Source organism: Propithecus coquereli, unplaced genomic scaffold (genome assembly GCF_000956105.1).
Source record: "Propithecus coquereli isolate 6110/MARCELLA unplaced genomic scaffold, Pcoq_1.0 Scaffold469, whole genome shotgun sequence".
Taxonomy (NCBI): Eukaryota; Metazoa; Chordata; class Mammalia; order Primates; family Indriidae; genus Propithecus; species Propithecus coquereli.
In genome coordinates, this window is record NW_012150496.1 from 534,222 (window position 1) to 561,105 (window position 26,884).

General features: G+C 55.5%; 1 protein-coding gene across 6 annotated transcripts in view; it reads right to left on the reverse strand.

The window, feature by feature from the left end:
* The window catches only part of MAPT (microtubule-associated protein tau), a 53,120-nt gene that overhangs the window by 3,808 nt on the left and 22,428 nt on the right, over positions 1 to 26,884 (reverse strand). For 2 of the 6 annotated variants that reach the window (XM_012655248.1, XM_012655247.1), the window contains 5 exons: positions 20,188 to 20,311; positions 16,687 to 16,952; positions 5,242 to 5,334; positions 1,919 to 2,000; positions 249 to 361 (listed from right to left, as the gene is read on the reverse strand). In XM_012655248.1, coding sequence (XP_012510702.1) covers positions 249 to 361; positions 1,919 to 2,000; positions 5,242 to 5,334; positions 16,687 to 16,952; positions 20,188 to 20,311 — 678 coding nt within the window. Of the gene's footprint in view, positions 1 to 248; positions 362 to 1,918; positions 2,001 to 5,241; positions 5,335 to 16,686; positions 16,953 to 18,786; positions 18,841 to 20,187; positions 20,312 to 21,385; positions 21,584 to 26,884 lie in introns of all 6 variants that reach the window. The other 4 variants (XM_012655250.1, XM_012655249.1, XM_012655245.1 and 1 more) reach the window with 3 other exon arrangements.

Here is a 26,884-nt window from a genome sequence, read left to right on the forward strand (position 1 = left end):
AGCTGCACCTGAGACCAGCTAGTCAGACTGCCCAGGCTGGGCCCAGGCACCAGTCTGCTAAAGCTCCCAGGTGAGGCGGTGGGCAGCTAAGCCAGACCCACCGTCCTGGATGTTGCTGAGAACCAGGTCAAGCCAGTCAATGCAGGACCCCCCCTTTGCCCCTGTGGAAAACTGTGCCGGCCTTTGTCCGCCCGACTCGACTGACACCTGTATCCACATGCAGCCTCCGCCCCGCCCGCCTCATTCACCTTTTTATTCCCTCCTCCGGGGACGTGGGTGATGTTATCCAGAGACCCGATCTTCGACTGGACTCGATCCTTGAAGTCCAGCTTCTCAGATTTTACTTCCACCTGGCCACCTCCTGGAACACAACACACACCAGAGCGTTGTGCCATCTTCCTCTGTGGTTTAGTGGACTCAGCATGCGTTAAATGAGGTCTGCGGAGCAAAGTGCCAGGGGCTTCTGGGGCACAGCAAAAAGCAGGGCAGGTGCCACTGCTCCGAAGCGGGGAGGACAGTGATAGAACCTTCATGACTGCATGAGGACTGGAACAAGGGCCATGCAAGTGATTCCAAGTAGGGACCAGCCTTTAGGAGCAGGTAAGACTCTCCCTCATTTAGCATGCGGTTTGGATACAATTAAGTCCTTGCAAAGGGCTTGAGAACAGTTTGCTTCGTCTCCCTAAGCAAGGTGTGCATCAAATATCTACTCTGAAAACTCCCCCTCTTGAGATACTGCAAACGAATTATAAATGGCAGCTCAGTCCAGGAAAAATTATTCTACATTCTAAATTGGTCGGTTTCCAACAAATGAAATCTTTCTATACCAACAACCAGTAGACCACAACCCCACGAGCCCTGGGAATTAAACTGAATGTGAAAATGCACTCTAAGAAGGAAAGACCCTGACCCTTTCTCCCTCCTTGGCCCTTAATGCAGTGCCTAAGCGAGGAAGACCCAATGGGAGGAAGAGATGGCCCACGTCCTTTCTTGGGACGGGTGAAGAAAGTGGCTCCCAGTGTGCTGGGATGGCTGCACCAGTCGCGGGGTAGTTTTCACTGGGAGAGACGGTGTCCGGGACAGCCAGAAAATAATGAGACGTGCTCTAGACTGAGCTCCCGATGGCCTCTTCCCACAGTAATGGTTCAGGTGAAGACCCGGGCCCTCGACAGGGCCTAATGCAGAAGTCCGTGCTCTGGACTCCCAGTTGGGAGCCAGCATCTACACCTGTGCTGCCCAATATGGTAGCTCCGAGCCGCATGTGGCTACTTAAATTTTAACTAAATAAAATTGGTTCAGTTCTTCAACTGCATTAGCCACATTTCAAGTGCTCAGTAGCCGCGTGTGGCTCGTGGCTACGTACTGGGCAGCACAGATGTGGACTCTTCCCATCGCTATGGGAGCTGCATGGACGCACTGACTTCTATGCAGTGTGACGTGGGGGGCTCTGGGAGCATCATTTTCTGTGTAGACACAGTCACAGCAGGGACACGGCACTGGCTCAGGGGTCCCAGGCTGTGGCTGGTAAAGTGTCCCCTATGTTGGCTGGGGACCAAGCTGGGACACACACATAGCTGGCCTTCGGGAGCTGGATGAGGTGCACTGCCAGCCCAGGAGGCCCCATGTACAGCCCACTCGGAGAACCATGGGTTAGGGTTTAGGACCAGCATTTGGCCACCCTTGTCCCCTTGTCTTGGCCAGCACAGCGCTGCTCAGGGGCGAGCTGGGGTGGCCACATCCCCCAGGCCCCAGCAAGTTCCACACTCAGCCCTCACCTTGATGGTCCACCTGACAAACCCCTGCTGGCCAGAAGGCATCACCTGGACAGTTCTGTCCCTGTCCCCTGCCATCCCCCTTCCCTACCTCCCTCCAACCCGAGCACCTTTCTGTCCCAACCCTCGCCTTCCACAAGGGCTACCTGGTTTATGGTGGATGTTGCCTAATGAGCCACACTTGGAAGTCACCTTGCTCAGGTCAACCGGTTTGTAGACTATTTGCACCTGGAGGCGAGAGAGGATATGTGTGTGAGAGAGAGAGAGAGAGAGACACAGAGAGAGAGAGAGAGAGAGAGAGAGAGAGGAGGGGGGCAGATGGAGAGACAAAGAGAATAAAATGGGATCATTTTATTACAGGTGTAACACAATGAAAAGCAGCTGCGTCAGCCCAGGCCCTGCTTGGACGGTCGTTCCCGTCTGCCCTGAGGAACACACCCCAGAAGGGTGGAAAAATGTGGTGGGGAAATTCGGCCAATCCTGTCCCAAGGGAGCCGGGTCTTCGCAAAATAACCGTGGGGTCGGAGCGTCTTCCACCCCTGCGGAACAAAAGATCCTCAGGGGAAAACAGGGCGCTGTGTACAAAAGCCCCTCCCTTTCCTGACATGAAATTGACAGATCCCATGAAATTGACAGATCCCATCCCATCCCATCCCGCGAGAGAGAAGCGGCCGATCTGGTTAGTATCGCAGCGTTTGAGAACTCTTTGGAAAGGGAGAGCTGTCTGCGGGCCTCGAGGAGGAGAGGCTGCGTGAGGACTGACTGACAGGTGGGCTTGGTAGCAGGAGAAGCTTCCGCAGATCCCTGCTCCGCCGCCAGAGCAGTGTCGGGTCACCAGGCAGGACCCAGAGCAGCGCAGCGACTCGGAGGAGGGAGCCAGCTGGCACCTGTGCACACGGCGTCCTGGACGTTTCGGTCTTTTCCAAATGAGCAAAGCAACCTCCAGGACGGGCAGGCGGCACAGCAGAGAGGCCAACAGACAATGTCTCGCCAGGCTGGGGCGGACTCGGACACTCGCGGGGAGGCCTGTGGGCTCCAGGGCTCAGCGCCCTTGGGAATGACGGCCCCTGAGCCTGCTGTTCCCCGAGGGCGCACCCCGTGGGGACCCCACAGCGGCAGATGGGTCTCCTGTAGGCAAGTCTCCACAAAACCATGGCTCTGAGGGGCCTGGGTCACCGACTGACACTCCAGAACCCCTGGGCCCTCTGCTGGGACCTCGTGGGGTGGAGGCCAGTTGGCTCCCTGCCCCAGGGTGGCCCAGGAGAGAGACGGCCTCAAGTCTTGGAGGGGTTTATTGAGGTCACAGAAAGAAAGAGGGTCTTCTACCTAGGTCTAAACTGGATAATTCCCCAATTATTTTAAAGTCACGTTGGTGTTTGCTTATTGACGGAGAGCTGAGAGATGGCCTGGCCCTTGGGGTCAGTGCGGGAATGATGTGTTGGGAGGATGATGACCTGTGTCCCCAGGAGGGCGGGGACAGAGGCATCATTCCCTCCTCCTTCTGACCTAGGTGAAATCACTGTCAGGGAGACCAAGGGTGGGGCTGGGCTGGGGAAAGGAGTGGATGAGGGTGGGAGCCTGGTGGGCAGGCGCCTGGAGGCCGGGGAGGGGGCGAGCAGCCCTGCAGAGCAGCCTGGAGCCCAGCCAGGAGGCAGGGGGTCCCAGGGAGGGGAGCAGGGCCTGCCCGCTGGGATGTCACCTCGCTGGGGGAGGGGGGAGATCCTCGCCCCCCAAGAGCCAGAGGCTGACAATGAGCAGGTGACCCTCACAACCATTCACCAGGAGAAGGGCTTCCCGGGAAGGCTCCCGCTGCCAACAAGCGGTGGCCTCCGGCAGAGGACAGTGCCCCACCTGGGACATCCTGTGGCTCTCTGACAGGTCATAGGCCCAAAGGCCAGCACAGTGCAGGACACAGCAGAGGCCCCAAGGAAGTCCCCGAGTGTTCTGGGCACTGCGGCTTCTCTGGGCATCAGCTACCCCTCACCAGAGGGACAGGGCCACGTGGCTCTCTAGCGCCTGCCATCTGCGGCCCCTGGAGCCAGACCCCATGGCTTCAGCGGCACAACCTCCCACCAGGCCCCAGACAGGAATGAATTAAACCAGAAAGCCCACGGCCTTCCTTCTCCAGCTGTGCCAACGCCTTCGAGGAAGCCAGAGAACAGGCGTCTACGCTGAAACGGCTGCAAACGCAACCGGCACACGGAGCCTGGAACGAGGCCGGGCGGTGGGGTGGGGCGGCACACACGCTGCTGCTGTCTTAGGAGACACGGTGGGGGGACAGGGGAGCGGGGCGTAGGGGGCAGAGGAGACACGCAGCGGACACCGACGAGGAAGCGTTAATAAAGCCCCATGCAGCAGCCGCAGGGCAAGCGCTCCTACTCCAGGAATACGGCGGGCTCAGAAGCAGCAGCCAGGACGGTGCTTGGGCAGGAGGCAGCAGCACATTGCAAGAATAAACCCTCTGGCGGGATGTGGGCGGTGCCTGCGGCCCAGGGCAGTCACAGGGCACTGCCAGCCCTGGCCAGGCGCCTGCTCTCAGAAACCAGGCCCCCCTGGGGTGGGCCTCAAAGATCTCGAAGTTCTGGTTGCCCAGGGTGGCGGAAGTTTGCTCATGGCCAGGGCTGACCGAGAGAGCGAGGAGGGTGTCAGGGAGAGAGGAGCCCGGGAACAGGGACCAGCCAGGAAGATGCGGAGCCGCTGAGCCCCTCACGTGGGTAGGTGGGGAGTGAAGATCTGAGCCCCAGAGCTCACCGGGACACTCCACTGAGGATGCACGGTGTCCCCTGGGACATTAGGAGAGGACCAAACATAAAAGGGCCAAAAGCAGTATTTCTCTGCCAGGCAGAGGGACCTGTCACGCTTCTGTTTGGCTCTCTGCATTGCAGCCTCTGCCAGAGGGTGGAGCGGGTCCTAAACAGAAGCCGAGGGGCTCCGGAATCGGCTCCTCCCTTCAATGTGGAAGAGACACAACTGCGCAGAGACTGGACTCTTGGCCTGAGGTAGGACAGTAACACCTTCATGTCCACTCATCAGAGCAAACGGGCCACCTGTCCACAGTGGAGCCACTCGACAGGAACCTGCCCAGGTGACAGGGGAGGAGGTGCCCGGTCTCAGACGCCACCACCTTCAGCCCAACTTCCAGTGGGTGCGTGAGTCCGTGGTGGGGATCATGCCCTGGGGACCCAGCTGCCCAGAGAGGGGCTTGAGGGAGGGTCCATCCCCTTCCCCATTCTACCTGTGTGGCCTGCGCAGGCCGGGAACAGCCCTCCTGCCATGGGGAGGGAAGGGCTTCTACGGACGAGGCAGTGTGAGGACTTGGGGAGCCTGGGCTACATTTGCCTGGGGACACGGCTAGATCCGGAGCCGGAGAAGGATTTATTCTGTGCAATGTCTCACGAGTATACGTACTCATGCCACGCCTTAAAAAATCAACCACAGCACGGTGCGGGGAACGTGTGAAGGTACTCACACTGCCACCTCCTGGGACGTGTTTGATATTATCCTTTGAGCCACACTTGGACTGGACGTTGCTAAGATCCAGCTTCTTATTAATTATCTGCACCTTTGATAGCCAGAAAAAAGGATGAGTGACACCGCCCGCCCAGACGTAGCCGCTCGGCGCGAGTCTGCGTGTGCGACTTCAGGGCGAGGGCAGTGCAGGCCCAGAGGCCGAGTCATAGCCCAGCGGAGCTGGAAGGACTGATCGGTTCAGAAGGGAGGGTGGCCTGGAAAGCGTTCCAGAATCTTCCAGAATCGTTGAGTGCTTTGAGGACACTGGAGTCACAGAGCAGAGCCTCCCTTTACAAAAGGACTGCGCTGTGGCGTCCCTCAGAGAGCACTGCAGAGGCCTGGGAACCGCAGGTCAGCGTTCCCCAGGTCGGGATGAGTGACGGCTGTGCTCAGCGACATTCATAATGAGGAATAAAAAGCCTCCCTGCATCTCTGCTCACGCACCCTGCCCAGCCCATCCGGACACACTCAGAGAACTTCATGTTCTCAAGTCTGTTAGGTGTCGGGATCACCTGCAGATTAAGGAGAAAAAAAGGGAGGAAACCCAGACCCCACCGGAGTCCTAGAATTGGAAACTTGGGGAGTCTGATTTACAACTCTACGCTTGTGACATGTTCCTTGGTTGTGACGCACGGCCGGGTTTGAGAATCCCTGAAGCCCACGGAGACGACAAGCACAGACTGTGCGGCCCCCTGCGGAAGGGGCAAGTGTCTGCTCCTCCCTTCCACCCGCCAGCCCCCTGCCACCCACGAGCCCACCAGGCACGTAAAGGACGCTGAGCGAATGCTCCCATGTGGCTTGGCTTAGCTTTCCCGTGAGCGCGTGTGGCCCAGGTGGGTCCCAGACGACTGCATTTCTGGAAGGTTCTTCTTTCTCTAGGCATCAGGGAGAAGGTGTGGGGCTCTCAGTGTTTTGGTGAGGAAGGATTTTTTTTTTTTTTTTTTTGAGACAGAGTCTTGCTCTGTTGCCCGGGCTAGAATGCCGTGGCGTCAGCCTAGCTCACAGCAACCTCAAACTCCTGGGCTCAAGCGATCCTCCTGCCTCAGCCTCCCGAGTAGCTGGGACTACAGGCATGCACCACCATGCCCGGCTAATTTTTTATACATATATTTTTAGTTGTCCAGATCATTTCTTTCTATTTTTTAGTAGAGACGGGGTCTCGCTCTTGCTCAGGCTGGTCTCGAGCTCCTGACCTTGAGCGATCCACCCGCCTCGGCCTCCCAGAGTGCTAGGATTACAGGCGTGAGCCACTGCCATAAGCAAGGATTTTTACCCAGGGTGCCGAAAAGCCACGAAAGGGACAGGAGGCCAGGGTTCAGAGGGATGTCTTCCTCACCGATGTCTTCCCCTCAGGAACTCTGTGTTTGCGAAAGGGCAAGACTTTATGCGTCATCGTCATCGCAGATGCAGACGGTGGCCGGCTGGAGTTCCCAGCGAAGACACGGCAGGGCCAGTTTGGCTTCTGGCACCGGGACCTCAGTCGCTGCCTTCGAGAATGCGGGTCAGGGGGACGGTGGGGGCGGCTCCGGAGGCCCCGTCAGCACCGGCGGTGGCCATGGGTCGGACCCAGCTTCCTGCCCAGCCTGGTTTTCTTCCCCTTAATTCTTAATTTTACTGCTCTGGATCCTAAAACCTGGGACTCGCACATCTAACTCACCTCTCCATTATCGCTTATGTTCCTTTAAAAAAATACTATGTATTTGCATTAGAAAATATAGCACTATGATTTTGAAAAATAAAGGTTAAAAAGGCAAAAACAAAAATAAAACAGTTTTCTCACCACCCTAACACAACCACTATTGTGTTTTGTTGTATTTCCTTGAAGTCTCATTTATACCTAACTACCATCATACATATATATATAAATGACAGAATTATTGCGAACATGCAATTTTGTGTCCTGCTTTAGCAAGTAATATATTCTGAGCATTCTCCATGGTTTACAGTGATCAGAGCATTATTTTTAATAATGTGCCCTGTTCCATTTCGTAAATACCGTTCCTCTAATATCAAACATTTGTATTGATTCCATTTTAAATAATACAAACGGCCTCCTATGAACATCTTTCTGCAAGGAATTTTTTCCATGTTATGGATTTTTATAGCATAGAGTCCTGGAATAGAATTTCTGGGGCGAAGTTATAAATATTCCACAAACTCTCAGTACAGCTCTCCAAATGGCTTTCTAAAAGGGTTAGATTAACGTTCCCTGTGAGCACTTTTGAGAAAACCAACTTGCCCATGTTGCTGCCAGCATGGGGTATTTAAAACATGCTTTTGCTTATTTCTTTGACCAAAATAAATGAACCTGCATGGTTGGCTTATTCTGCATTTCTCTGATTATTACTGAAATTGCTCCTTTACCCTTTTTGCAGGTAGGTGTATTTTTTTCTAACATACAAATGTTTACATTTTTTACATACTCGAATTCTTCCTTTGTAATTTTTATTCTGGTTTTTTTTTTTTTTTTTTTTTGAGGCAGAGTCTCACTCTCTTGCCTGGGGCAAGTGCGGTGGCGTCAGCCTAGCTCACAGCAACCTCAAACTCCTGGGCTCAAGCAATCCTCCTGTCTCAGCCTCCCGAGTAGCTGGGACCACAGGCACGCGCCACCATGCCTGGCTAATTTTTTCTACATATATTTTTAGCTGTCCAGTTAATTTCTTTCCATTTTTTGGTAGAGACGGGGTCTCGCTCTTGCTCAGGCTGGTCTCGAACTCCTGAGCTCAGAATGATCCGCCTGCCTCGGCCTCCCAGAGTGCTAGGATTACAGGCGTGAGCCACCGCGCCTGGCCTCTATTCTGGTTTTTAAATGTACAAACCACCCCTCCTTTAGGGTTGGATAAATATCTCATTCCACGTCACCATTCTTGCCCACTATCCCCCTCCTTAGGGACAAGGAGGCCACTGGAGGCCCAGAGAGGTTCAGCGACTTTCTCAAGTCAGAAGAAGCCACAGAAGAATCCAGACATGGGTGTTTCTGTAGCTGCGGGCTATCTATGTGACAATAAATTTCTCCTGGTCTGTCCTCAAGGCTATTGCCTCATAAATAAAAACAATACTTCCTGGTGAACATTCAAATTCTCTTGTGACTTCGGGGAGACACTGCAGCAGCGCCTCAGCCCAGGCTTGAGCTGGGCAAGAAGGCGGGACAGGCTTTCTCATGCTGCTCCTCAAACAGTCACTATCACCCTCCGCATATGTCTTGTAATCAATTCACTCCTTTAAAAATCTGAAGATGGCATGAACTGATCTTTGGGGATCATTTTTTATTTATTACTTTTCATCAGGTAAGTCCCAGAAGCAGATTTACCTGCTTTTAAAAAGGAATGGGAGCAGCTTAGAATGAGAAAACACACACTCACAATAACAAAACAAGAAAATTTAAAGAATAATGTTAGAAGAGGAGATCACCGAGACTGACAATTACAAGACTGATCATTACAATTAGCTCTGAGCTTCCTGGCAGCCAGGGCAAAAAGGGAAACCTGATGAGTTACATCGCTCTCCTTATCTGACGAAGAAAACTTAGCAGTTTTTCAAGGACAATGATTTGTTTTATGTACTAAACCATAAAAGAAACTGATCAAATGAATCAAAGGACATTAAGCAATAACAGTTCCTGCAACACACAGAGATGTTTTTTCCATGTGGCTTTTTCTTGTTCCAACCCGACAAAAAAGGCCAAAAGCTTTTGTGGGATTTGGCAATAGACACAAGGATATTTACAAAGGAGATCTGAAATAATGTTAGTTGTCACATTAAGTTAACACCCTTTATAGAATCTTAGATTTACAGAAGGAAGAGAAAAGGGTAGTGGTTGGCATTATGAAATTGGAATCCTGAAACTTAACTTCTCAGCTGGAGTAACATGTATCGCCCCTGGGCCCTGGGGAGACACTTGAGAATACCCATCAGAGGAGAGAACAATGATTTGCCAGCTCTGAAGTTTGATCAGGGGAACTCCTGGTTAGGAGAGAAATTTCTGTGGTCAGGCTTTGACCCTAGAGGAGAGGCTGCGGTGAGGTGGTGCTAGGGGTGGGTCCACTTGGTTTAATCCATTTCCTGGAGGACCCAAAACAATCCCAAACCCAATCTGGGTTCAGATCTCTGGAGGCTGCTCCGAAGAGCCTAACTCCCCCTCCCTGGCCCCAAGCCTCCAGGCACTCTCTCCCCAACCCCACAGAAGCTGCCAGGCTGGCCCCAGGCAGGGCCTGTCCCTGGCACTTGCTGGGCTGGGCTTCGCCTAACCAGGCCCAGTGCAATGGTCCAGCGGGAATTTAACCTGGGGTGGGCACTGGACGCTCACACAAGCCTTCTCTTAAGTCCAAGGTATTCAGCCTGGGAACAGACACAGGAGAACCTAGTCCTGCCAAGTCAACTGGCCAAAGAAGGGATCAAATAACAGGGGAGAGTCACTTTTAGAATTATTTACACTGTCCTTTAAACAGTGACCGCCTCGAGCTCTTTAAAATGATTTGGTTTACACAAGATTTTTTTTTTTTTTTTTTGAGACAGAGTCTCACTCTTTTTGCCCGGGCTAGAGTGCCGTAGCGTCAGCCTAGCTCACGGCAACCTCAAACTCCTGGGCTCAAGCGATCCTCCTGCCTCAGCCTCCCGAGCAGCTGAGATAACAGGCGTGAGCCATTGTACCTGGCTTTTTAAAATTTTTTTAAGAGATGGCGTCTCGCTATGTTGCCCAGGCTGGTCTCGAACTCATGGGCTCAAGAGATCCTCCTGCCTTGGCCTTTGGAGTCCCTGGGATTACAGTTACACCTTTACTTTTAAAAGTGACAACCGGGATTTTGTTGATAAGTATAATATACTTTCAAAACACTTCAGTTCTCTGTAACGGTCAGTGGTGAATGAGAAGGGGAGGGAATGAAGAGGGGTGGAAGGAGAGAGAAATGGATCGGAGAGATGGGCAGAGGTGAGTGGGAACAAGAGCAGACTCAAACACATTTAATTAAAGAGAGAAAAACAACACAGAACCAAGCACCAGCCACCCAGGTGGAGTCCGGGGATGGAGACCACGATTGCGGCATTCTGCCGCCATCTGGTGGCCGCCTAGAACATTGCAGCCCAGGGCTCTCCAACCCCACAGCTCTGATAGGCTGTGTCCTGCCTCCGGCCTTTGCATCCAAACTACTGGCCTGGACATCCTCAGGGGAAGTAACTTTAGCTCCATCTACTCAGAGCCAACCAGGCCGCCCCCATGCTCGGGCCCCGGTGCCCTTTCCTGGCCATGACCCTGCACACCTGTCCTCCCCCTTGGCAGCCAGAGGGATCCCCAGTTCTCCTGACCATGCAGCCTGAGCCCCACGCGAGCCACTCCTCCACTGTCCCCACCTGCCCAGTAGGTGCCCAGAGCCTGCCTCCCTCATCCCCCACGGCCCACTGACAGCTGAGCCGAGCCTGGCTTCGGGGACGCCCTCCACCCCCTCTTCCTTCTCTTCCTCTGTCCTGTCTGGTCCTGCTGGGGCGACGCCCAGCTGCTCACAGCAGCCCCGCCCTCTGTGCGGACGCCCTCTACCAGTTGTGAACTCTCCCGAGTGCTCAAAGCTGCAGCCTGAACACACGCCCGCTGCCTCCGAGTCTAGTTTCATCTCACTTTTGCTCCGAAGATCTCCAAGTTCCAGTTTTCTACCATCCCTGAATGAGCAACGACACAGAAAAGTCTTGAATTTCCAAGTATTTCTGGTAATGTTGGAGATATTTATACAATGAGGTTCTGGTTTATTACGCTGTGGTTAGAGAACAAACAAGGGCAATTTCTCCTTCTCAACATTATAGATAGTTTTCTTTAAGGCCCGAATAGATTATTGGCGTAATATTAAGATCTGAACTCTCAATAGGGAACCCCGTCAGATGGCTGAATTCCTGACATTTATGGGTTAGCTTCCCCTTCCCCATTATATGCACTTTCTGTCTCTTACTTTACCACCATATACTGTTATTTAACACCTCCAGTTACAGCTGAATTTCTCACAACTTTTTACCTGAGTATAAATGCTTTCACTTTAGCAAATTTGGGAAGGAAGGTGAAAGAACAGAAAAAGAGAAGCCTTCCCAATCTCTGAGCCACTACTGGCACTGCCATGTTTTGTCATCTATATTTCTACTTTTTATAGAGAGAATAGGCATAAGCTACATGATTTATACAATGTTATTCTTTTAATAATGTAATAATTTTCAATTTTTTATAATTATAAAAATTCTTAGGTCAGGTGTGGTGTGCGCCTGCAGTCCCAGCTACTTGGGAGGCTGAGGCAGGAGGATCGCTTGAGCCCAGGAGTTTGAGGTTGCTGTGAGCTATGATGACACCACTGCTCTCTAGCCTAGAAATAGAGGGAGACCCTGTCTCAAAAAAAAAATTATTTTCAAAGATAATTTTTCATGGCTATGTAATATTTTATACTATGGCATCACCATTAATTATCTCTCTGTTGTTAGACATTTAACTTGTTCTATTGTGTTGTTTTGTTTTGTGATGGTAAATAAAACTTAATGCTCATTTTTGTGCTTAAAGCTTTTCTGAATCTCTGGTATTCTTTGTTTGCTCAATGTAGATCATACAGCACTTAGTGTGTGTCAGGTTCTATGGGAAGCCACAGGGCCTCCTGGCCAGGCCTTCAGTCTAGGCCAGAGGAAGGCGACATGAGACCCTTCAACAGACCACTGATTTAGTAGAATTAAATCGTGCAATCTAGAACATTTCTTCGTTATATGTGAAAGGACTGCACCGATTTGCACCCTCACCGGGATACGCAGATGCTGATTTTGCATCAGTCACACTCACAGGGGATAATTAAAAACATGTTTTAAATGCTGGTCCTCTGTCTTTGTCTGGGTACCCCATCCCCATCCCCACACGCCAAACAGGGCTGGGACACACTTGGGGAGGGGGACATAGGACACAGGGCCTAGCCGGTTGGATCTGAGCTGACTGAGGAGCCAGGCACATGGAATCTCCACATCAGGACAGCTGGGACCAAAAGAGGTAAATCAGTCACGAGATCTAGAGTGCACGGGGGCCCCGTAGTTGAGGTTGAGACTGGAGGTCAGCAGGTAAGAATCCAGGGACACTGAGTCTCAGCCTGGACTGCACACTGGAAACACCTGGGCAGGCCCATCCGCGATCACAGTGGGGCTGGGGGCGCCTCGGGCACTAGGCTGCTGGAAACAATCCCCTCCCCCAGATCTCTTTTGCAGTCAGGATGGAGAACGGCCGCCCAGAACTCACGGGTGGGGTAGGGATTAGGGTCAGGGTTAGGGTTGTGGTCAGGGTCAGGGTTAGGGTCAGGCTTAGGGTTAGGGTCGGGGTGTCATGTTTAGGGTCATGGTCAGGGTTGGGGTCAGGGTCAGGGTTAAGGTGGTGGTTAGGGTTAGGGTCAGGGCTGCTCTCTGGGCTCCCTGCCTAGCTTGGGCTCCTCCTTCCCTGAAATCCCCACAGTTAGTTGACCCAGCTTGTTCTCCAGTGTGGCCAACTGATGATCTGCATTTTCCTTAAAAAATAACTCCGTTTTGGACTCTTAAAGCAATACATGTTCACTGCAGCAAATCATGAAAACAGAAAGTACATAGAGAAAACCGACATTTTATGTTTTTTCCAGCCAATGATTCACATCGACATCCCGAGGCTGTCAGCCCCCGCAGGTTCATGCACAAGACTGGCCTCCCGCTCTTCCCCCTTCAGCGGGGGCGTCTATTCCAGAGGCTGAGTTATTCTTCAGACTCCTACAGCTTTGCCCGCCTTGTAGCAGAGCAAACATTTATTGAGTACTTACTGGATGCTGGGCAATCAGTGAGGCCACGGGGACCCAAAGATCTCAGTGCAACCTTCTGGAACCTTCAGTCCAGACCAGAAGGAGGAGGCACGAGACCTTCCAACAGCGCACTTTAAAGGCCTTATCCACGGACCCCATGTGCCTTTTTTTCTTTTCATTTTCCTGGAGATTAACGTGTTGGTTGTTCTTATGGTTGAGCTTGTGTTCATTTCAGACAGTCTCTTAGGCTTTCGTGGCATTTCAGGAAGGCTGTGACTATGTCCTCTGCAACTTGTCCACGCTTCGTCTCCCCAGATAGCCCAAGGAAAGTCACCCCTTCGGGAGATCTGGACGTGCCATCTCTACCCAGTGTGGCCAAGTCCTAACCTGGGGGCACCTTTGTCCCTTGCCACTCTTGGCATCAAATCACCCAACTCCTCTCCCCTCCCAGATGTGGGCAGGGCAGCCCTCGGGCCCAGGTCCCTGGGGGCAGGTCTGGCCCTGAAAGGGGCCATCGATGGAAAGTTCCTGTCTGCTGCTCTCAGCAGAGCTGCAAGCACCCGGGCCTACCCCTTGCAAGGCAGCTTCAGAGGAACTCAGGGCTGCCAGGGGAGCCACCCCAGTGCCAAACTCAGGGCTCTGTTTCTGGCGACCTGAATCAGCCACTCACACAGGTGCAGAGTTAACCCGGCGTTCAAGGGGGGCTTCGCCGCCGCACAGCCTGGCGGGGGCTGCAAAGATGCATGAGGGTCGGCCTCACCCTCAGCTGTGGCCCAGGCTGGGGAGAGACGGACACATGTTCTCTGCGGTCGGGGCTCTCTCAGCTGTGCGGAAAAGGGAAATCCAGGAACGCTTCTTAAAGGAGACGGCATCTGAAACTGGGCTTGAGGGACGGGAAGCGACAAGGAGGCAAGGCCATTCCAGGCAGATGAGATCAGCGAGGAGGGAGTGAGCGAAGCGCCCCAGTGGGACGCGGCAGGAACCAGGGCCGGTGTGGGGAAGGGGGCGAAGCCTGGAGGGGAAGCAGCAGATTCCTCTGAGGAAGGGGAGGTCGCCGGGCAGAGTCCTGGTGGGGCCAAGGTCCAGCACTAGGGCTCTGATGGGGGCAGAGAAGATTCCAGAGATGCAGCAAGAATCTGGAGGCAAGAACCGGGGTGGCGAGAGCAGAAGGGACTGAGCCGGGGCAGAGGCCGGCAAGCGATCCTGGTGGTGGCCAGGATGTGGGAGGGGTGACGTGTGTGCCTCAGGTCACAGTGCCTTGCAGATGCTGCCAATCACGGGACGTCGTGGGAAGACCCTGGCTGTGTCTGGACTGCCGTCTGGGTGGCCGTAGCAGGACGCTGCGGGACGCGGGTGGGTCGTGGGGGAGAGGGCGGGAAGGGCCAGCAGGGCCTGGCGAGGTCCCCAAGCAGCGCCAAGGCCCAGTGCCCTGGAGAATGACGGTCACAGTGGTCCTGAGCTGGAGCTTCCGCAGGTGGCTTCTGAGCAGTGAATGAGCCCTGGGAAGTCGGGACACGGAGCCCGTGGTGGCAGTTCGGGGCGGCTTCCCACAGCTGCGAGTTCCTCCCGGAGGCCCCTGACCCGGCAACGGAGGGGCACCCAGTGAACCTTTGGAAGCTACACACATCCCGAGCAGGGAGAGGCAGGACCTTTTGTTTATCTAGGGATATTTGCATGGGGAGGGAGACAGAAGGAGGCTCTCTCCTCCCCTCCGTCCTGCGTTCCAGGGAGCTTTCGCTTGTCCCTACGGCCACGGGTGAGTCACCATCTGTCCTTTCCTTGATTGGGGGGTACTCTGGGGCACAGCCGCGTCTCCCCGATCTCTGTGTGGGGCCTGGCGCGTGGGGCACTCAGGGTGCTCGCCGAGCGGGCGCCCTGTCCGGCCTGAGCGCGCGTTTCCACCTCCCGCGGCCGCAGCACTGCACCGCACGCTCGATCCGGGTGGGGCCCGGTTCCTGCACTGAAGCGCGGGTCAGTGGGAGCAGCGCCGCGGGCTGGGGGAGAGTGGGTGGTCGCCATTTTCTTGCTGTGATGAGTCACTGTGACCCTGCTGGTCACAGCCACACAGTCTCCTTGATGGTGAACTGGCCACGGAGAGTTTAGTTTTTCATTTATCGAAATGAGGGCACATGGTCACAATGCGCTGTGAAAATGGGGCACACCCAAGACACTCCAAGCGCCAAGGCAGGGGTGGAGAACACCAGGTGAAAACCTCCCGCTGCTGCCAGGGAACCCCTCTCCCTGGGGCTCCCCACAGCCTCACAGAGGGGTCAACTTCAAGCCAACACCCAGAGCAGCGACCCTAGCGTCCCTTCTGGAGGAGGTGGGCATCTGCGCAGGGGAACCCAGGCGCGTGCCGCAGCGGGAGCTCACGTGGCCCAGGACCAACCCGGGAGGTCCAAAGACCTGCATCGAGACCGGAGCTCTACCTAAAACCAGCCTCTGGCCTGGAGCAAGGGGCTCGGGACCCTCCGGGTTCTTTGACCCTGAGAGGTTGCCTGGGTCCCTGAGGACTGGAGAGGCCCCGGGAGGCTCCACAGAAAGCAAAGTACAGGGTTCGAGGTCAGGGCCCACGTGGCCCGATGGCCACCCTGCCCGAGCAGGGACCCAGGCTCCCACCAAGAGTGATTCAACAGCGCAGAGGGCTCCCGCTGGGGGGAGGCCAGCTGTCCCAACCAACAGGAAAATGTTGGCTCAGGGTTCAGTGTCCTCAAACAGCCCGGGCCCAAAGGCCCAGCACGTCTGTAACCTCCAGAGCAGAGCCCCGCCCCCTGCCCCCCACAGCGCCTCTTCATCTCCCTTCTCTGCCCCTCTCAGCCCCTAGTGCCTTGGAGTGTGACTCCGTTTGGAGACAGGGCCTCCAAAGAGGTGACTAAGTTAAAATGAGGTCATTAGGGTGGGCCCCGATCCTACAGGATCTGTGTCCTTATAAGGAGAAGAGATCAGGACACAGAGAGACACCAGGAGCCTGCTCAGAGTAAAGACCATATGACAGGGAGGAGGTGGCCGCCTGCTCGTCACCTGCCGACACCTTGATGTCAGAGTTGGAGCCTCCGGAACTGTGAGGAATAAATTTCCGCTGTGTAACCGTGGTGCTTCGCGTGCCAGCCCTAACGACCTCAGACGAGGGGCGCAGGGACAACAGGGGGTGGCCCGGGCCGCCTCTGGCCCTCGGGAGCCTGTGCTGCTCCACCTTCAGGGAGCCCAAGGACATCACGAGCGCCCACTCGCCCCCAGAAAAACCACCCGATCAAAATGCAATCCTCGAATTTCCCCAGAACTGAGCATTCAAGAGAAACCTAACCTGAGCAGTTGCCCAGCAGACGCCAGAGATGTCACCTACAGACTGTGTCACACTCTAAGCACGAGGCAGGCGGGGAACCGGGGTAGTGCCCCCACGCCGAGAGCCGCAGGCCCTGGAGACACAGCCCTGCCATCTCTGTCCCATCAGCAGGGACCTTCTCTCCCTGAGCAGGGCCCTCACAGCGTGGGGGTGACCCGACAAAGGACTGAACCACGTACACCCTGAGCCTCCTTCCTTGGAGAGGTCTGGGGGTGCTGGGTGCTGGGTGAGGGGGGAGCCCAGTCCGGGGTCGGGGGGCCGCACCCTCCAGCGCGTCGGCCTCTGCACACGCGCTTACCTTCCCGCCTCCTGGCTGGTGCTTCAGGTTTTCGGTAGAGCCGATCTTGGACCTGACGTTCTTCAGGTCCGGCATGGGCACGGGGGCCGTCTGCAGGCGGCTCTTGGCGGAAGACGGTGACTTGGGTGGAGTGCGGACCACTGCCACCTTCTTGGGCTCCCGGGTGGGCGGTGTCGGCAGGGACGGGGTGCGGGAGCGGCTGCCAGGAGTGCCCGGGGAGCCGGGGCTGCTGTAGCCGCTGCGGTCCCCAGATTTGGCAGGTTCACCTGGGAAGGAAGCAAGGGAGTGAAGCCAGGACTCAGGTGGTGGTGGGGGCAGTGTTTAGAAAAGGCCCTGGCGGCTGCCTGTCCCGGGGGTCCTTTCCCAGGCTCGCGGCTGGGTTGGGCAGGTGCGAACGAGCTCGAACGCTCGGCCACACCAGCAGGAGGAAGCCCTGAGCCCCACTCTGGAGAAGCACCTTCTCCCTGGTCACCTAGGGCCAGACACCCCATTTCTCCAGAAAGCAACAGAGTGGCTGTCAAAGGACCACCCAACACCCCCTCCCGGAGAGGGGACCAACTCCTGGGTTAAGAGATGGGCTCCAACTAGCTGTGTGGTCTCAGAAAAGTCACTTCCCCTCTCTGAGCTCAGAGGCCTCAACTTGAAAATGGAAATATTAATAATTATAATGCCTGCGAGGGAGGCTCCAGCCACAGCGTGTGTGAAGATGCTTCGCAAACTCTAGTGCAACTCTGCAGGGCCTTTACCCTGAATAAGGGTGACGCAGTGACAGCACGCAGCTGCCACCCTCAAGCCTGGGCCCATCTGACCCTTTCTTCACAGGGCGAATGAAGTTCAGGGCTCTGCCCACCCTCCCTGACTCCTCTGTGGAGCCTGGGCTCATGTCTACGGGTCGCCAGCTTTCCAGACAAGCCGCGCCGCTTTGTGCCGCTGCGCCCTGCCTGGCTGTTCCCTCCCCAAGAACGTCCCTCCCTGCCTACCGCGCACAGCAAATACCCACGCGCCTGCACCTCTCCGAGCACCGAGCACCGCCAGGAAGGCAGCTGCCCTGTCCCCTCCTCTCCCAGCAGACTCTGTCCCTCCCTCCTCTGGCCGTCCCTCTCCCCCACACTTGCTCCCGTTCCTGCACTTCCCAGGCGCCCAGCACATCCAGCAGTTCACTATTCTGTCTGCTCCTGGACCGGCGCTTCTCAAAGCTGGGCCCACAGACCCCTGCGGCAGAATCTGGAGGAAGTGGGACTTGTGAAATGCAGATTTCTGGGCCCCATCTGGCGCTAATGCAGCAGAATCTCTAGGGGTGGGGCCTGCAAGGCTGCTTTCTCTCGAGCTCCCTAGGGGTCTCTGAGCAGCCTGAAGTCTGAGAACCCCCAGCTCACGGGTGCCAATGTGCTACGTGGCTCCCCCCAGCGCTGAGCACCCAGCTTGCAACTTGTAAAGAGTTAGCACCCGTTTTTAGAGTTTGAATTTCCATGTCTCGGACGTCCCTAAAGTGGTCAAGCTCTGTGGCAACAGGACAAACGAAGCCTTTTCTCCTTTCCACGTAAGGAAGCAACAGACGGGGCTCAGCCCCTCTGCCTCCTCAGCCCTCCCGCTCCTGCCTCTCTGGCGGCTCAAACCCTTTCAGCGCCTCTTACTTACAGAGTGACTTTGGGCAAGTCACTTATGCTCCCCGAGCCTGTGTTTGGAGACTGGATGTCGGAACAGGTAGCGGCCAGTGTGGCATCTGGTGCTCACACGGTGGGCGTCTCATAAAGGCCAGTGGGAATTTCACACCGTGGTTGGGGACGGTCCAAACCCCCAGCACCTCCAAATACTCCCAAATACCTCGAGCCACGTGCCCCCCTGCCCGACCCCCACAGCCCTTGGCCGTGCCCGTGACCCCGGAGTAAGCGAGAACACGCAGGTTAGAAAGTGCGTCACGCAGACCATTTGCGCAAACCACACACAAGAAGAGAAACCGGAGTTCGGCCTGTTCTGTCGGCAGGCCCAGCGCATGACACCTGCGTTTCGGGAGCACATCCTCCCAGCTCTAGAGACGGAAGCCCCGACCAGCCACGCGCGGAGGGAGGCCGCCCCCAGGTGAGGCGGGCTCAGAATTACCTCGCGCAGATTTTGCCCCTGCAGGGGGTGGTTTTCTCTGCACTTGCTTCGTAGCTTAAAAAGAAAAATCCACAGAAGGCCTCATTATAACCAGGCTTAAACGGGCCTTGGTGACATCTGCACGCGGCACGCCCCGGCAGGCCATCGAGCGCGGGAGAGGGAGGCGGGGGACGGTTCCGGGAGCAGGGCCTGTTCTAGCGAGGAAATAAGGCTAACGGGACCCAGCGGGGAGGACCCGTCCACCTGCAGGCAGCCACCTGGGAGCAGGTAAGACCCAAAGAGATATGCACGTCCTCATTTCAGGTTGTTAAAAAGTATGAGTCAACTGGAGTAATGTTAAGCGAAAGAAAGGCAGGATCCAACCCGTATATAAAATGCAATCAAAATCCTGTTAATAACCCTTAGATCATACGAATGTGCGAAAAGCACCAGGGAAGAAAATACAGGGTGAGAAAACAAAACCAGTCGGCCGTCCTTGCAGGTGCCACCCCGCCACACACGTGGGTGAAATGCCACCGCAAAAACACGCAGCAGGTGGCAGGCAGGCTCTGCGAGGCCCCCTGCGGACGAGGAGAAGCAGCATCGCCAAGACGCAGGCCAGGCTTCGGCCACCGCCCACAGCAAGGGCCACAGGGCCCACTAGGGGAGCACAGGCAGCCTAGACGCCCCCTGAGTTGTGCAGAATCTAAACCCAGCTGCCTGGAACGGGTCACCAGGGCAGTGAGAGAGGGGACGTTCTCAGCCAGGCTGTCCCTAGTGCCCAAAGAGGGCGACCGTTCTCCATGGCACCACTGGATGCAAAGTAGCTCGACTGAAGCCTCGCCAGGTATCAGAACCGACAGGGTGTTACGCACAGGAGCCCAGGGAATGGGCACGGCGTGTGACGGCCCAGCCAAGACCCTCGGGTTTGGCCAGAGGATTCCTAGAACCCCGGCTAGTTAAGCTGCCCAGGGGCCGAGCCCTGTGTAAGGTCACCCACGGGGACCTGCCCGGGCTGCTGCTCTGTCTCCAGGGAGGCAGCGCCACGCGTCTCACCTGGGACTGAAACACCTGCACGGGAGCTGCCTCCCTGGAGCCCCGGCCTTGGGGCCAGAAAAGCTTGGAGAAGCCCCTTACCTGCCACTTATTAGTCACATGACTACATGTTCCTCCTGCTTAAAACGAGCCAGTTAGACTGCGTCAAGCAAACTCTCAGAACCTCAGTTTCTTCACTGACACAAAGTGGGGATTCGATCTCCGCCTCAGAAATCAAAAGGTTTAGGAAGGAAGTGAGCACCGCACTGCCCAGTTCACTGCGAGGCAACGCCCCGGAACCAGGGCTGTCGATGTCGGGCCGCCTGGGGCGACCCTGCGCCTGTAGGGGGCTCCTGTGACTAAGATTCAAGGGCACAGTCTTCTTACCAGAGCCGGGCGGTGTCTTTGGGGCGGGCGGGGTTTTTGCTGGAATCCTGGTGGCGTTGGCCCCTTTCTGGCCCGGAGGGGCCGCTCCCCGGGGTGTGGAGATCTTCGTTTTACCATCAGCCCCCTGTGAACAATCAGGGCAGACTGGTTTTTATTACTGGGAAAAGTTACTGTCACCGAGGTCAACGCCAGCCCCATCCACTACCTTGACCCAAAGTGAGGCTGAGGCTGGGGGGGACTCTTTGCCTCCCAGATGCAACGAACGTCTTCTACAACTGCAAGGGTTTGCGGGCACAGAAACCCACGGCCTCGCCCAAACGCCAAGTGTCCCGTGACCATCTCCTCCCCGAGGAATTGTGCGCATGAGTTGTCCGCATGAGTCGTGCTAACGTATTTTATAAAAAGACAACAGAGCTCACAGCAACGGTCAGGGGCACTGTCCACTCGGTGTCGACCAACATGCAGGACATGAGTGGACCACACCTATGTGGACCCCCATTTTCTGACTCTAATTATGAATTTATTTGACGGATGGTGGTTGGTTTCATCAGAGGCCCTTGGAGGCACTGTTTGTTGAAAACCTGACCAAGGAACGTTAAACAGAGCTAGGTCGCATTCTTTTGTTCTCTCCCCAAACCCTTGAGTAACCCAGGTCTCGGTAGCTGCCCATGTGTGCTAAGAGCCCTTGGCAGTGAACACGAGCACCCGCTAACAAGCCGCCCGGAGGGCGGGAGCAACTGCCGGCGCGGCAGTCCGCTGAGTGTGGGCAGTGCCTGGGACTGCTCACCCAGGAGACGACCTTTAGACGTAACACAGACTCAGAAAAGAAACCGACATTAACCAAGGACCACAAGATGGTGCAGGAGGTGTGAGCTGGGGGGACAGGTGTTGCTGCCTGGTGACACCGTCCAGCCCAGGCGAGTGCAACCTGGAAGCACTCCTGGTCATCGAAGTCAGGAATGCACAAGGGAACCCAACTGGAGTGGCGATTTTCAAACCAGGGTCCCATTGGGTGCCTTAAGGGGTGCTGAGAGGCATGGCTCTGAGCCCCCTTCCCCTCCTCACCCAGAACCCTGGCCATTCTACACGGCGCCTCTAAGTCCGCGCTCCCATGAAGAAAGGTCTTTGAGGCTAAAAGCACAAATATTTGCAAACCACAGTAGAGCAGCCTGGGTCTTTGCAAAGGTGGTTTCCTTACCTTGAGTTTCATCTCCTTTGCTCCAGAACCGCCAGTTCGGGGAGTGACAGAAGAGACGTGTTTAGGAGCAGAAGGTGGCTCTGGGCACACGGCAGGGCTGGAGGGTTGGATCAGAGGGTCTGAGCTACCAGGAGTGGGGCGTTTGGGGCTAAGGCAAGGCCTACTTTTCAGGGTTTTAGCAGAGGAAGGTGTGGATGTCTTAAACATAAACATAAATAAAATCAAAATAAAAGTCAGCACATGAGGTAGGGAAACAAACTGAAAAAAAGGACAGTAACTAAAAATAAATAAGGCAGTAGCGGTTTAAAGCAGGGACCTCCACGCTGTTCGGATGACATACCCTCATCAGCCCTCCCGATCAGTGGGGACAGGAATGGGGCTGTGCTCCCTGCTCACAGGTATTCACCCGCCAAATGCACATACTATAACATGGTGTACGGGACTGAACTCACATACGGCAGAACTTGTAAAAGAGAAGATGAAAACGAATAGAAGTTCTAGTATGTTCCTTCTCCAGCCCAGTGGATCTTCCTGTGTCCCTGACATTGGAGACCACTGGGTTAAAGGTGCTTCATATGGATACATCGAAGGAGATCACCAAGGTACCTGAGTCTTGGGATGTTTCTCAAGAAAGTGTCCCCAATGTGACATGCGTCAGAAGTGCCCCACTTTCTACTCAAGTTCAGGTGAGAGCTGCTGCCTGCCCGACCTGGGTCCCCTTCCACCACTCTGGTAGAATAATGCTGAAATGAGGGTGGTGCCTGCCCCAAGTCTTGAAGATTCTGTCTGGCACAACTGAGGTTACACACACACACACATGCACACACACACACACACACACACACACACACACACACGCACACGTACCTTCTGGGTAAACTCTGAAATGAAACTAACATTAACACTATCTGGCGAATCCCGATCTGGCCAATGTTAACTTCTGAACAGGTTCCATATAAGGAGAGAGCCTGGGGACAGGTGTCCACGTGGCTGGAGGCTCTCAGGGAGGGAGCTGTCCCCTTGGGCAAGGTCACTGGAAGGGTGGTGGCTGACACCCATGATTTGTCCTAACTGCCTCTGGGGAACTTTGACCGGAAGAAGAGGCTGAGCCTAGGGGCGTTCTGGGAGGGAGGCGGAGCCATGGAGCCGGGTCCTGACCAAGACGTCACTGTGCTTCTTGGGAGTGTCTCCTCACTGCTCTCGAATTCCTCATGGAGGCGGCTGAGACCCTGTCTGGGGCCAGCCTCGGTGAGGAGAGCCCAAGAGATGGGGCCGCAGTGAGAGGGGAGGGACACAGGCTGTGGCTCTGGGCTGGTGACAAGGATGAAAAGCTGGGGCTGAGTGGTGGCGACTGCTCTTCCCTCGCTGTGCGAGGCCCCTCTCCACCTGGCCAAGGCGGGTAACAGAGCTGACCCCTTACCTCGCTGTGAGCAACTCCAGGGCAGGGATGTCGTACCCGCGTGTGCTGAGTGAATGAATGAATGAACGAACGCATGACGAGGCCGGTACTCCCTGCCCCTGCACTACACGTGCATCAGGATTGACGAGCGTCACCACCGCTTCAGGCATCCAGGGCAGACCCCCCCCAGCCCCCACAGGACCCCCGGCTGCCTCGCGGGGCAATGACTTAGTGACGGCTGGCGAGCCCTGACTCTGCACGGGGCAGGCACTTCCGGGAGTGGCCGACACGCCACTGACACACACAGCTACGGCTGCATCTGGAGACCCCTCGGTGCTCCAGTACTGATTAAAATACAGGTGTTTCCGACAGAATTTATATTGGAAATATGAGCTACCTTTAAGAAAAATGGGTCTCATCTAGGGCCACACTGGGATTTTCCAGGAAAAACACGGCTGTACAGTTACGGAGCATTTTCCAAGATGCAAAGTCACCGAGGGAGTAAACTCGGGTGAAATGGAACGATGGGGACAGGGAAGGTCTGGCTGCATTTCTGTGGTGAGCAGGCTGCGTCCTTCACTGTCCTTGGGTTTTCCAACATTCCTTCATTTACTGTCAGGGTGCCATTTTTTTTTTTTTTTTTTTTTGAGACAGTCATGCTCTGTCACCCAGGCTAGAGTACGATGGCAGGATCACAGCTCACAGCAACCTCAAACTCCTGGGCTCAAGTGATCCTCCTGCCTCAGCCCCCTGAGCAGCTGGGACTCCAGGCCCAGAGTGTCACTTAAACTATGCTAAGGAACTTGCAATTAGGAGCATTAATTCATTAACCTGTTGCCCTTCCCCGGCATTAAGTATCACAACAGATAAATGCCGGACTTTTGACTGCACAAAAACACAAAGCACTTTACATGACAGCTGTGGACACTGGCGACACACGCTGTCCGAGTCACACGCGGGAATGAGCTCACACATCGCGCAGAGAGCGCAGCTGCTCCATGAGCTTGACTGGCACCGTCCGCTTACCTTGGCTTTTTTGTCATCGCTTCCAGTCCCATCTTTGCCTTTACTGACCATGCGAGCTGATAAAACAGAAAATGAGAATGTGAGTCACACCCCTTTCCACGGTGCACGAGAGGAGCCCCCGAGGTTAGGCCGGTTTCTCCGGGATCAGTCCACGTTTCATTCAGTTGGGTCTGGTGGAAACCCCGAGGGTTTTCTTCCCCTTTGAACCTGCTAGGTCACCCACTGTTAGTACAAACACAGCACACGGGGTCATTGCTCGGAACAACCTGGCAAGAGGGGGCAGCGGGCTGGCCGGGGGTGGGGCCATGCAGAAGGGACGCAGCGGAGACTGTCACGGGTCCACACCGGCACAGAGGCTGTCTAAGGGAGGAGGACAGTGCGGCCTCCCCCACCCATAGGCTCCTTCTGGGGCTCTGCCAGGGTCAGCCCCACGCCACGGATGGGGTTAGCTCAGCCAGGCCTGGCCTCCTGCAAAATCCAAGGGTCAGGGTGGGCGAGCTGTCTACCCTGTGGCCAGGCGGGCCTCGGTTTCCTGTGAGGTTCCTGCTCACCATCCCGGGCGCCGGGGACTGACTGGACCCCCCTCCGATTCCCCTGCCACGTGGGGCCAGTCTGCCAGTGGTCCTGATGCCCACCCTCTTGGCCATCTTGTGCTGACCACCCCACCCCCATTCCTGGTCATCTGCCCCAGAATAGGAGAGAGCCTGGCAGGGATGTCTTTGTCCCCTAGTTGCTGGGTGCATCCCCAGAACCTGCCCCTCACCAATGGGGCATCAGCCACCAGTCCCAGCTGCTCCCAGGCAAGCCCAGCCAGTCCTGAGCCAGCCCCGTGGGCTTCTGATCACCCACAGGCCTCTGAAGGGCACTATCCCTGCCGTTTCCCCAAATTAGCTACACAACTAGATACCGTCAAATATCCCACGATGACACTGGCTTCTGTGTTTAGGAAGCCACACCCCTCAGTGAGCCGTCTGCCAGCGTCACCTCTAACTCATCCTTTCCCCTCTGTTGACAGTCATCATTGAAAACTGACTACAGATTTTATTCTTTGGTTTCAGGACCACATTCCCCCTGCCCCAAGGACAATGGGGCCCTTTGGAGCTTCTCACTGGCTACAGACTGGATTTCTAGAGGGACCAGCATTGACGACCCAGGCCAGAGGTTTCCAACTTTACCGTGCAGCTGATCACCTGGAGAGGTTGCTAAAATATAGACTCCTGGGCCCACCCCATGGCTGGGTCATAAGCCTAACGTGGCACCCAGGAACCTGCATTTTAATAAGAGCCCCAGGTGGACGTGACTCACATGTTCCTTCCTTTGCCCAAATCAACCAGCATCGTCCATGCCACAACAAAAGCATCTACTACATCAGCATTTCCCAAGTTGGGGTAGTACTGGACGGTCCCTCTTCCAGGGGATGTTAGCAGGGGGGATCAAATAAATTTGGGAAATCCACTCTATGTTACCTTCTCAGAGAGTCACGATATGCGTTAATACATTAAAGGCTCTGACAAGTCCTGCATGCAGCAGAAAACCTAAACTTTGTCTAGCCTGTTTTTTTCCAAACCCATTGGACAGTGGAACTCTTTTTTCCCCTGGACACACCTATTAACATCTGGTGGACCAGTACTCAATAAAACATCGTTTCAGGAAACATTGTAGCAAACTCTCAAGTCACGGTTATTTGTCCCCTAATGTTCTGGAATTCAAAATAGGATATAGGATATTTTTTTCCTGTCTTAAATTTTAAACACAGGTTCCTTTATATCTACGTTTCAAAGTTTTCTCTATAAGTAGAATCTAATCAAAATTTAACAGATGTTTGCAACTGTGAGGTTAAGTAGCATCAATTTCTGGGCCCTACAAGTAATTCTAAAATGCTAAGGGTCCCGGACCTACGAACGAACCTGCCTTGTGGCTAGGAGGCCTCCCGTGCTGCTCCCAAGGGCTCAGGATGGGGCCCAGCTGGGCTCCCTGTGATACCAGCATAGGGACCCCGTCCTTCCCTGCTCAGGGGGAGGCACTTTGGACCAGGAAGGTTTTGTTGGCTCAGGCTCTCGGGGTGGGGCAGGGGTGTTGGGCCAAAGGCTCGGCGTGGGCTCTTGGGCAGCTCCAGATGCTGTGTCGCCTGCTGCGTGCGCCTCCGCATCTCTGCGCTGGGAGTGCACGCCCAGGCGCCGTGGGGTGTGGGAAGGGCGTGCCTCGCAGAGGGCCCTCCCTGCATTCTGAACCTGGCTCCGTCCCTTACAAGTTATTTTACCTCTGTGAGCATCAATTTCCTCATCTGCAAAGTGGGGCTAATCATGCCTGCTTGGGAGTGTTGGAGGGTTCTAGACAATGAATTTAAGGCACATAATAAACACTCAGACACGGGGCCGCTGTTATCCTCTCTGTGGAGTGCCCCCCAGCCTCCTGTGGGCAGACGGGCTGCTGTGGATAAACCCAGAGGCCAGAGAACTGAACAGGGCAGGGAGCACCGGGTGGGGGTGCTGGTGACATGCAAAGTGGCAGGCAAGCGTGAGGGGACACGTGCTGCCAGAGCCTGAGCCACAGGAGAGGCCGAGGGAGGGAGCAGCGTGCCCAGGTGTCGGTTTAGTGGCGTCCTCGGAACCTCGGAAGCAGCAGGAGTCAGGAGGAAGCTCAGCGGCAGTGCCCGCAGCCTGGGTGGCGCAGGAGATCCCCAGGGAAGGGGCGAGGGAGCTCAAGACACAGACCTTTGAGCTGAGGGACCCGGCTGACCGGCTTCCCCCGCAGGCCAGCAGCAGGCCGTTTTTCAGATGGTTCTGGAAGGTCAGCCTCTTTCGTGTCGTCTCCCGAAGGGGGGCCCTGGGCCTCTAGCTCCTCTCCGGGGGCCCCTGGAAACGCAGCCCTTTCCAAATCCAGCTCCGAGCGCACCTGCTCCTTCTGCACGTTGGCTTTGATTTCCACGTGGAACGTGAACTCGGGGGCCGAGTCCTGCTCTTCTGCCGTCGGCCCCGCACCGGGCCTGCCGGGCTCCGAGGCTGGGGCCTCTGCAGACACTTTGGCGAGCAAGTCGGCAGGGAGGGGCATGGCACCCTCAGCGGGGAACCCCG